At 41.1% G+C, this 11,630-nt stretch overlaps 2 protein-coding genes across 8 annotated transcripts in view; one reads left to right on the forward strand and one right to left on the reverse strand.

The window, feature by feature from the left end:
* FAM149B1 (family with sequence similarity 149 member B1) overlaps positions 1–10,660 on the reverse strand; it is a 58,442-nt gene extending 47,782 nt beyond the window's left edge. For 3 of the 6 annotated variants that reach the window (XM_017528009.1, XM_017528006.1, XM_017528005.2), the window contains exons 1-3: positions 10,409–10,660; positions 4,363–4,467; positions 1,023–1,152 (exon numbers count right to left, since the gene is read on the reverse strand). In XM_017528009.1, coding sequence (XP_017383498.1) covers positions 1,023–1,152; positions 4,363–4,467; positions 10,409–10,455 — 282 coding nt within the window. In that variant the 5' untranslated portion in view covers positions 10,456–10,660. Of the gene's footprint in view, positions 1–1,022; positions 1,153–4,362; positions 4,468–10,219; positions 10,327–10,408 lie in introns of those variants that run through there. The other 3 variants (XM_017528011.2, XM_017528007.2, XM_017528013.1) reach the window with 3 other exon arrangements.
* A 37-nt stretch (positions 10,661–10,697) lies between these two features.
* ECD (ecdysoneless cell cycle regulator) overlaps positions 10,698–11,630 on the forward strand; it is a 34,824-nt gene continuing 33,891 nt past the window's right edge. Inside the window, exon 1 of one of the 2 annotated variants that reach the window (XM_017528004.2) lies at positions 10,698–10,902. Coding sequence is in view for 1 of the 2 variants with exons in the window: in XM_037738284.1 (XP_037594212.1) it covers positions 11,097–11,101 (5 nt within the window). In the remaining variant the exon portion in view is untranslated. Of the gene's footprint in view, positions 10,903–10,958; positions 11,102–11,630 lie in introns of those variants that run through there. The other variant, XM_037738284.1, reaches the window with a different exon arrangement.

An 11,630-nucleotide genomic window follows, 5' to 3' on the forward strand; every position in this document is an offset into this window, starting at 1 on the left:
AAAAAAAAAAAAATAGCAGGGTGTGGTGGTATATACCTGTGGTCCCAGCTACTCAGGAAGCTGAGGCAAGAGGATGGCTTGAGCCCCAGAATTTGAGGCTGCAGTAAGCTATGACTGTGCCACTGCACTCCAGCCTGGGTGACACAGCAAGAAAGGAAAGGAAAGAAAAGAAAAGGGGAGGGACGGGAGGGGAAAGGGGAGGGGGAGAAGGGAGAAGGGAGGGTCCTAACAATATTATATAAAGTGGGTATTGTGGAAAGGTGTTTATAAAATGATACTAGGTGAAAAAATACAGCATATTACATGTATATCATGATTATAACTAAGCCAAATTAAATACAGATTGAAAAATGATATAGAAATAAAAATGTCTATTGCATCAAGGTGATAAAATTATGCATAACAATTGTCTTTTAAAATTTTTTAGGGTTGTTGGTCTTTTAAAAATAATATTTTATAATGGGAAACAGCCAAAAATAAATAAGTAAAAATCACTCATTATCTCATCACCTAATTAATAACCACTGAACAATATTTTGAGTAAATATTCTTGGTCCTTTCCTCTAATATAGGCAAGAATATATATAAAACAAAATTAGAGTGACACTACATGTATCATTTTTAACCTGATTGTTTTCATTTGCCAATATATCATAAACTTTCCCAGCATAGGCTTAATAATAAGCTTCCAAAAACATTTTAAACAACAAGGTAACATTAATGGTGAAGACATATATTAGTGGACTGGGCATGGCAAAAGGAATAGACTCAGAGCCCAAATCAATACTAACCTGCAACTGTTTAAGTTGAATACTAAGCATGTCTAAGGCTCAACTACTATATCAATAAAACAAAGCAAACATTGAAAGAAGATGAGGACTGATGCTTCTTTACAGTTATTATGAAGTATAATAAATGTAAAGAAACAATGCAGGAGAGTGAAGGAATGAAATACATTGACAAATCCTAACTCCCAGAATCGTCTCCCAAGCACTCCATCAGACTGGTAACATACAACTCACACCATATCCCCAGGAGAAGTCCGAGCTGCCTTCAGTAGATATCCCTGCGCCTGCATAACTTGGAAAAGTAGACCGTGAATTCCCAGTGTCGGATGATGTAAAAGGTGATTCTCTTGTGATGTCAGACTCACTAAAGGTACAATTTAGGAGGAGGAGAGGAAAAAGAAAGTTTTTCATATGTCCTCAAGTTTCTGTATCATTAACCATGCAGCAACTTATCAGGTGATAAACGTGTACAAATACATTCACATAGGTAAAAAAAAATGAAGAATTGGAAATTTGAGCATCATGGAAGAGTCCTAATTCCTATAGAATTAATGGCAGTCATTCCAAATAATTCTAGTCATAGTTTACCATGAATACTTCAACATCCCACCTATAACATACCCCCTTTTTTTTTTTTGGAGACGGAATCTCATGCTGTTGCCCAGGCTGGAGTACAGTGGTACAATCTTGACTCACTGCAACCTCTGCCTCCTGGATTCAAGTGATTCTCCTGCCTCAGTCTCCAAACTAGCTGCGACTACAAGCATGCACCACCACGCCTGTATTGGTGAAACCATCCCCTACCCCTACCACACAGTCCATGGAAAAATTATCTTCTAAAAAACTGGTCCCTGGTGACAAAAATGTTGGGGACTGCTGCTATTAGATATACTATTATCAGGTAATAGCTGTCACAGGAGCTAATTAGCTCTCACAGGAAGTAATTTTTGTATTTTAGTAGAGAAGGGGTTTTACCATGTTGCAAGGGCTCGTCTTGAACTCCTGAGCTCAGATAATCCAACCACCCATCTCAGCCTTCCAAAATGCTAGGATTTACATGTGTGAGCCACGTGTAACGTACTCTTGACAACTAAAGACATTTCAGAAATGTTAACAGTAGTATCTGAACTTGTATAGCACTATTTATTTAACTACCTATCTAAGAGCTTGCTCTATCTATCTATCTATCTATCTATCTATCTATCTATCTATCTATCTATTTTGAGCTGGAGTCTCGCTCTGTCACCAGGCTGGAGTGCAGTGGCACAATCTCGGCTCACTGCAAACTACGACTCCTGGGTTCAGGCGGTTTTCCTGCCTCAGCTTCCTGAGTAGCTGGGACTACAGGCACATGACACCATGCCCAGCTAATTTTATATTTTTAGTAGAGACGGGGTTTCACCATGTTGGCCAGGATGGTTGGTCTCAATCTCCTGATCTTGTGATCCGCCCACCTCGGCCTCCCAAAGTGCTGAGATTATAGGTGTGAGGCCTGGCCAGCACTTGTTATTTTTTTTGAGATGGGGTTTCTCTCTGGCACCCAGGCTGGAATGCAGTGGTGTGATCTCAGCTCAGGGCAGCCTCTGCTTCCTGGGTTCAAGTGATCCTCCCACTTCAGCTTCCCAAGTAGCTGGGACAACAGATGCATGACACCATGCCCAGCTAATTTTGTTTGTACGTTTGTTTTTGTTTTTTGAAATGGAGTCTCACTCTGTTGCCCACGCTGGAGTGCAGTGGTGTGATCTTGGCTCACTGCAACCTCCTGCTCCCGGGTTCAAGTGATTCTCCTGCCTCAGCCTCCCGGGTAGCTGAGACTACAGGTGTGCGCCACTACACCTGGCTACTTTTTGTATTTTTAGTAGACAAAGGGTTTTGCCATGTTGGCCAGGCTGGTATTGAACTCCTGACCTCAAATGATCTGCGCATTTCAGCCTCCCAAAGTGCTGGGACTACAGGCATGAGCCAACGTGCCCAGCTTTCTTTTTGTATTTGTGGTAGAGATGGAGTTTTGCCATGTTGCCCAGGCTGGTCTTGAACTCTTGAGCTCAAGCAATCCACCTGCCTCGGGCTCCCAAAGTACTGGGACTACAGGTGTGAGCCACCATGCCCAGCCTATGATTATATAATTTTTTAAAATCACATATTGCATCTCAGACACGAACTGAAGTTCTAAGAGATTGAAGAACTATCTTCCCTGTTAAATAAAATAACTACAGCTAATATTTATGCATCATTTTTTTTATAGAGCAAGCATTGTGCCAAGTTTTATATACATTATCTCATTAATATTTGCAACATCCTATAAGACAGGTGTCCCCAACCCTGGGGTTACATGTTGATCTGTGGCCTGTTAGGAACCGTGGCCGTTAGGAGGTGAGTGGCTGGTGAGTGCGTGAAGCTTCATCTGTATTTACAGCAGCTCCCCAGAGCTCACGTTACCACCTGAGATCTGCCTTCTGTCAGATCAGTGGTGCATTAAATTCTCAAAGGAGTACGAACTGCGAATGCAAGGGATCTAGGCTGCGCATTCCTTATGGGAATCTAATGCCTGATCATCTGTCACTGTCTTCCATCATCCCTGGATGGAACTGTCTGCTTGCAGGAAACAAGCTCAAGGCTCCCACTGATCCTATATTATGGTAAGTTGTATAATTATCTCATTATATAGTACAATGTAAAAAATAATAGAAATAAAGTGTATAATAAATGTAATGCACTTGAATCATCCTGAAACCATCTCCTACCCCTACCACACAGTCCATGGAAAAATTATCTTCCAAAAAACTGGTCCCTGGTGGCAAAAAGGTTGGGGACTGCTGCTATAAGATATACTATTATCAGGTAAGTAATTTGCCCAGTGTCACTCAGCTCATAAGTTACAGGACCAGGATTACAAATCAGATGTCAGACTCCTCCTGAGTCCATGATCTTTTTTATTTATGTTATTTTATTGTTTGTTTTTTATAATCTTGCTCTTTCTGATATTTATTTATTAATGTTTTTTCTTGAGACAAGGTCTTGCTCTTTCACCCAGGCTGGAGTATAGTGGTGCAAAAACAGCTTACTGCAGCCTTGACCTTCTGGGCTCAAGCAGTCCTCCCATATCACTTCCCTAGTAGCTGAGACCACAGGTGCGGTGCACATCATGGTACCATGCTTGGCTGTGGGTTTTTTTTTTTTTTTTTTGGTAGCAATGAAGTTTGCCATGTTGCCCATGCTCGTCTTAAACTTCTGGGCTCAAATGATCCTCCCACCTCTTGGCCTCCCATAGTGCTGGGATTATAAGTACTGAACTCCATGTTCTGTTTGTTTTTTTGTTTGTTTTCACTCTAATCCCACAGCATATTAGCCATGTTCTTAACTATTTTATAATACTACTTCTCAAAGGTTATGAAAATACCTATGATGCTGTCATTAGCTGTTTCAGAATGAAAACTAACTGGTGATGAAAACATGGCAAAAATTCTTATTTTGTTTTCATTAGCACAAGGCTTGATACCAACCCTAAGGCAAAAAACAAAACATTTGCCATAAGCACGTGCAATAAGTAAACAAGTATGCTTTGTGTTATTACCTTTGGGAACTTGTGTCTTTCTCATGGCTGTCACTGGTGGGGGAAATTTCCTCCAGCTTCTCTGGAGGGGGATGATAGTTAAGAGCATGTTTTGTTATTCCTTTCCTATGAAAGACAAAACAAAGTTATATTTCCCGTATAAAAATACATACAATTCAATAATTTAATCTAGAAGTTAATCACCTACTTCCTCTGCTCTGGAACTGCGATTTTTGACATGGTAGCCACCCCATTTAAAATGTGTCTAGTCAGAATTGTGTTTTAAGTGTAAAACACATTGGATTTCAAGAAGAATGTGCAATACCTAATTATATTATCTTGATTACATATTAAAATGATAATATTTTGGATATATTGGGTTAAATATATTCTTAAAATTAGTTTCACTACAAATTGAAAATATAGTAGATATCACCACACACCAATTAGAACAGCTAAAATTAAAAATAATGATAATACAAAATGCAGGCATGGATGTGGAGAAACAAGATATCTCATATATTATTGCTGGCAGGAATGTCAAACGGTACAGCCATTCCGGAATAGTTTGACAGTTTCTAATAAAACTAAACATATGCATTTACCCAGAGCCCTAGCAGTTGCATTCTTAGGCATTATGCCTAGCTAGAGAAATGAAAACTTACTTTCACACAAAAATCTGCATACAAATGTTCACAGTAGCTTTATTTACAATTGAAAAAATAACTGAAAACAACTTAAATGTCCTTTAACATTTATATATCCAACTAATGGAATATTATTCAGCAATAAAAAGGAATAAACTATTGATACATGCAGCAACTTAGATGGATCTAAAGAACGCCACAGTTTTTAGTGTAAAAAGCCAAAGCCAATAGCAAAACATTAAATACTACAGTTGACCTTGAACAACACAGGCTTAAATTGTGAGTCCATTTATATACTCCTTCCTTCCTCCCTCCCTCCCTCCCTTCCTTCCTTCCTTCCTTGTGCAGGTCATGCAGGGTTGTTGCATAGGTGCATATTATATCCAGCATTTCTCCCCATGTTATCCCTCCCTACCCTTCCCACCCCCCTCTGTCCCTCCCCTATACAGCTCTTTTTCAATAAATATATTGAAACATTTTTTGGAGATTTGCAACAATTTGAAGAAACTCAACAGATGAACCATGTAACCTAGAAATATCTAAAAAAAAATTAAGAAAAAGATATGTCATGAATGCATAAAATATGTGTAGCTACTAGTCTATTTTTGTGTTGACTATGTTATTGGTAATGCTTCCAGTGAACAGTAGGCTATTAGTAGTTAAGTTCTGGGGGAGTCAGAAGTTAAACGTGGATGTTTTACTGTGCAGGGGGTTGATGCCCCTGACCCCTGCACTGTTTAAGGGCCATTTATATAACGCTATATTGGATAAAACTATAGTGGTAGAGAACAGATTAATGGTTGCCAGGGATAGAGACAAGTGGATATAACTATAAAGAGGGATACATGATGAAGTTCCTTGATGGTGATGAAACAGCTCTCTGTCTTGATTTATAATTGTATTTGCAGCAATCTATAAATGGGACCAAATTGCATAGAAAGAACTAGGTACACACATACACAGGAGTGGATGTAAAAGCTGGCTAAGTCTGTAGGTCTAGTTAACAGTATTGTACCAATGTCAGTTTCCTGCCTTTGAAATTATACCACAGTTAGCTAAGATGTCATCATTGGGGGAAGCTGAGTAAAGGGTTCATGGGACTCTTAGTACTGTTTTTACAACTTCCTGTGAGTCTATAATTATTTCAAAATAAAAAGGTTAAAAAAAATTTTTTGAGATGAGGTCTTGCTGTATCGTCCAAGCTGGAGTATAGTGGTGTGGTCATAGCTCACTGCAGCCTTGACCTGGGCTCAAGGGATCCTTCTGTCTCAGCCTCCTGAGTAGCTGAGACTACAGGTGCTCACCACCACACCTGGCTAGTTATTTAATTTTTTTTTTTTTTTTGTAGAGATTGGGATCTTGCTGTGTTGCTCAAGCTGGTCTCTAACTCCTGGCCTCAAATGATCCTCCCACCTCAGCTTCCCAAAGTACTGGGATTCGAGGCATGAGACACTGCACTCAGCCTATTTCACCTTTGTTTTTTAATGTGACCACCTGAAAATTTTAAATTACATATGTGGCTTATATCATATTTTTATTGAATATTGTCGCTCTAGAGATTCCAATGTGTGCACTGGATTAAGCTATGGGGTCACTTATTATGTGTTCCAGTCCTAGTAATCTACAGTAGACTTTCCTTCTCATAAAATTCTGTAGTCAAATAAATTTAGGAACTGTGATAGGTTAAACAAAGTTACACAGGTTTCTTTATAAGATGTCTTCCAGGTCTTTAATAAGAAATGTGTATCATAAATCTCAAATATTCTTATTTCAAAGGAAACTAAGGAACAGAGGGATTAAGTAACCTGCTTAAGTTCATATGGTTAGTAAGTGATGAAGCCAGGTTTCAAATCCTAGTAGTCTGGCTCTCAGAGGAAGGCCTCTCAAGGAAATAAAGAGTTTGAGATTTTAGTGAATTGTACCATTGTTCTACATAAAGATAAACCTAAGAGCCCAGTCAGTGGAGCTTGTACTTCAAATTATTTCTCAAATTGTAGAGATCAGTTTATGCAGACTTATCTGTATGTCTCTCATTCAGCAATCCTACCAGAAAGAGCTTGTTTTTAAGAAAGTTGTAAGGATCAGAAATACAAATTCGAGCTATGAAATAGAGACTTAAGACATTTTTTAAGTCTGCCAGGGAAATCTATGAATTGACAATTAGATAACAAAGAAATATCATTAAATTTAATAACAGCACTATGACTACATACAAAAATGTCCATAATTTTTAGAGATGCATGACATGTATAGGAATGAAATGACAGTATCTGCGGTTTTGCTTTCCTTATTTCACAGAGAGACACAGAGAAGTTAAGAAAGCATAAGGACGATAGATGAAGCAAATATATTAACTTTGATAACTGTTGAAGTGGGGTGACAGGTAGTTCATTATACTATTCTCTATATGTTTACATTTGAAATTTTTCATTTAAAAATGTTAAGCTCTATGATGAAAATCATTCCTTTCTCAAATTCTTTTTAACAATTATAATTTGTATTAGGTAGAAAACTAAAGTTATTACTTTAAAGCAGGTTATCATTATTATAACATCTAAAGTAAAAATTGCTTTGAATTTGCTCCCATTTAGATACACTTTACCTTCATTATTCACTTCATCGTGACTCCAGCTACAGAAGCATCTTTTGGGCCTTATAGAGAGTATCAAATCAACAATCAAGAACAAGTAGGCCAGGTGCAGTGGCTCACATCTCTAATCCCAGAACTTTGGGAGGCCAAGGCAGGCAGATCGCTTGAGTCCAGCAGTTCGAGACCAGCCTGGGGTGAAACCCCATCTCTACTAAAAATATAAAAATTAGCTGGGCATGGTGGTGTGTGCCTGTGGTCCCCGTACTTGGGAAGCTGAGGTGGGAGAATTGCTTGAACCTGGGAAGTGGAAGTTGCAGGTGAGCCAAGATTGCACCACTGCGCTCCAACCTGTACAACAGAGATTCAGTCTCAAAAAAACCAAAAAACCAAAAAACTGGTATAACTATACTAGTTAATATTTCTGGCCCAATAAATGCCTATCATTTTTTTCGTATAAGATTTTTTTTTAACTTTCTGAATGGTTGGAATTAATTATAAAAGCAGATTTTTAACTAAATCTCTATCACTTTATTGGGAAATGACTGTTTCTTCTCAATTTTTTTAAAAAAAATAATAACACATTCTAAATCTAAGAGATAACTGTTTCTTCTTCCTGCTTCCTAAAGAGTTTACTAGGAACTAAATTGCTACCATGTAGAGCTCCTATTCCTTAATAATAAGCTTCTAAAAGGCAAAGAGAGATTTTAGACTTACTTTCTTTGTATGCCTATTGTATCCCAAGTAAAAGTGAGAAGGGACAAGGAAAATACCATTTATTGAGGAGGTTTATGTGTCAAACCCCACATCATCGTTTTATTTTTATTTATTTATTTATTTATTTTTGAGACAGAGTCTCGCTCTGTCACCAGTTGCCAGGCTGGAGTGCAGTGGTGCAATCTTGGCTCACTGCAACCTCCGCCTCCTGGGTTCAAGCAATTCTCCTACCTCAGCCTTCCAAGTAGCTGGGACTACAGGTGTGCCATCACGCCCAGCTAATTTTTGTATTTTTTTTAGTACAGACGAGGTTTCACCATGTTGGCCAGGATGGTCTCAATCTCTTGACCTCATGATCTGCCTGCCTCGGCCTCCCAAAGTGCTGGTATTACAAGCATGAGCCACCATGCCCGGCCCCTTTTTAAAATTTTTTTGAGACAGAGTCTTGCTCTGTTGCCCAGACTGGAGTGCAGTGGCATGATCTTGGCTCACTGCTACCTCTGCCTCCCTGGTTCAAGCAATTCTCATGCCTCGGCCTCTCAAGTAGCTGAGATTACAGGTGTGTGCCACAATGCCCAGCTAAGTTTTTTTGCATTTTTAATAAAGACAGGGTTTCACCATTGTTGCCCAGGCTGGTCTTGAACCCCTGAGCTCAGGCAATCCGCCCACCTTGGCCTCCCAAAGTGCTAGGATTACAGGCGTGGGCCACAGCACCCAGCCGACACTATAATTTTAAATAAGCTTTTAGGTAAGGTCTTATTCCTATATTACAGAAATGAAGCCTCAGTGATGTAGTAATTTGCCTAAAAGTCACATGACTAGAAGACAGCCTAGCCAGAAACCCAATAATGACTCAAAATATCATGCTTGCAATTATTATGTATAGTTAATATTTAATAAATTATGGTTGCTAAAATTACATAGCTCAATGAAGGAAAAAAAATTGGAATTTGGGGTTAAAGGCCAAGCTCAACTCCTGACTTTTTTGGCTATAGAATCTTAAAATGTGTAACATTTCTGATATAATTTCATCTTCTGAAAGACTGAAGATAATCATGCCCATTTTACAGAGTTGTTAAGATCAAAAAGTGAAGCGGGCTGGGCATGGGTGGCTCACACCAGCACTTTGGAAGGCTGAGGTGGGAGAATTGCTTGAGTACAGGAGTTTGAGACCAGCCTGGGCAACATAGTGATACTCTGTCTCTACCAAAAAAAAAAAAATTTTTTTTAAATTAGCCAGTTGTGGTGGCATGCACCTGCAGTCCCAGCTACTTGGGAGGCTACATTGTGAAGATCACCTGAGCCCACGGGTGGAGGCTGCAGTGAGCAAGGATTGCACCATTGCCTTCCAGCCTGGACAAACATAGCGAGACCCTGTTTCAAAAAAAAGTGAAAGCCCTTTTGGAAGTGTAAAGCATTAATAAATATATGATACTCATTGCTTTCTAAATTATTATACAACACTTCAGTCAGGGTAGGAGGTGGATCTTTTAAGTCAGAAATATTTGCTCTCTAAAGTCTCAAAAACAAAACTGATCTTTATGGATTCTGGTGCTTAATTGCAAAGGTGGTGAGGCAATATGTGTGATGGTTATGACCACAGGCTTCAGAATCAGATTGACATCAGGTTTTTACCTCTTAGATCTCCCACCTTCAAGCTGGGTGATCTTTGGCATGCTTAGTCTTTAAACCAGGGATCTTTATCTGTAAAATATGCAATAGTCCTAATCTGATATCCTTGTTGATAGGATTAAGTAAGCAAATGCACGTAAATAGCTTTGCACCGTGCCAAGTGAGCCCTTTACTGGAGCACTCAGCTATTAATAACTTCTCGAGCTGACCATGGCCATTGGCAATGGGACCTGAAGCACTGCGGAAACTACAAATGATTCAGGAGACCCAGTGCTTGAGTTCAGGAATTACAGACCAAGGGCGACACGCCCTCAGCTGGAGATGGAGGAAGAAGGGACAGCATCCAGGAGGGCTGAGAGGAGGGAATTCCGAAGAAAAATCTCTCCCCAGCCCTAGGAAAGGAAAGGAGCGAAGGACTGGTAAAGGAGGGTCCCCAGAGCGCCCGCGGCCCGCCCCGGCTGGGGTGGCTGAGCAGTCCACTCACAGCTCCAAGCTCTGTGGCACCGCCTTCCGAGTGTATCTGGAGATCATCCTCCTTCTCCTCCTCCTCAGCCGCGGCCGGGGCGGGCATGCCAGGGTGGGGGCCTCCGGGCCTGGCCCTCCCGCCGGCTCCGGCCCGGCCCCCTCCCACCACCTACCGGCCCCGTCTCGCCCCGTCGCCTAGACTCCGATCCGCCACCTCCCCAGGGTCCCCACCTCTCCAGTCCTCCGACCTCCCTGCTCTCCCGCGAGAGCGGAAGTGACGAAGGCACTCGGGCACCCGCCGACGCACAGCAATGACAACACCCAAGCTTCCGGGGACTGAGCGGCTTCAAACTCTCCCAGGATTTCCGCTGGCCCCAGGTCGCGGTTGGACGTCGGGACAGAGCCTGATCCAGGCTTCGGCGGCCGGTGGCAGCTCTCGATCAGCTCTCTCAGTCGGAGAGGCGGCAAAAGAAAGGTGCCACAGCAGAGACACGCAGGAGCTGCCCTAGAACCGTAAGAGAAATTGGCTTCATTTTGTTAGACGGCAGGAGGGAGCGTAGACTGAGTAAAGAGCACTAGACTCCAAATCAAGCCCCAGCTGCGTGGTCGCTCCTCTATCTGTGCTCCGGGTTTTCTCATATGTACAGTAAGGCATTCGCCTGAGTGATCATAGAGTCCCTTCTATTTCTGAAATCAAATTCTGCATCATGAGGTGTGCTTGGCGTTATGGGGTGGGTGGGTAGAATTACTGTCTGTCCCTCTGGGTTGAAAGGCAAAATGATGATTTAGTCAGACTGGTGAGTGGGTGTCTGGTTAGAAGAAGCACGTTCCTCCCATAGAAACCTGAGTAGGGGCAAGATTGGAATCATTGTGTTAGGGTGGTCCATCCAGCGCAGTTCCTTCCTTTACCGAGCATCGCCTGGAAGCAAGAATAAACTAGTGCTCTTATTTGTAAGGAAAGCCCTTAGAAAATTAAGAGAAATACCAATGATATTCTTCAAAGTACCAATGACATTCCATCAAAATACCAATGACATTCTTCACAGTTATAGAAAAAAATGATCCTAATTTTTTTTTTTTTTTTGAGAAGGCCTTTCACTCTTGTTGACCAGGCTGGAGTGCTATGGCACGATCTTAGCTCACGGCAACCTCCGCCTGCTGGGTTCAAGCAGTTCTCCTGCCTCAGCCTCCCAGGTAGCTGGGATTACAGGCATGCGCTGCTACACCTCTTGTCCTCTTTT

Source organism: Cebus imitator, unplaced genomic scaffold, assembly GCF_001604975.1.
Source record: "Cebus imitator isolate Cc_AM_T3 unplaced genomic scaffold, Cebus_imitator-1.0 Scaffold52, whole genome shotgun sequence".
Classification (NCBI taxonomy): Eukaryota; Metazoa; Chordata; class Mammalia; order Primates; family Cebidae; genus Cebus; species Cebus imitator.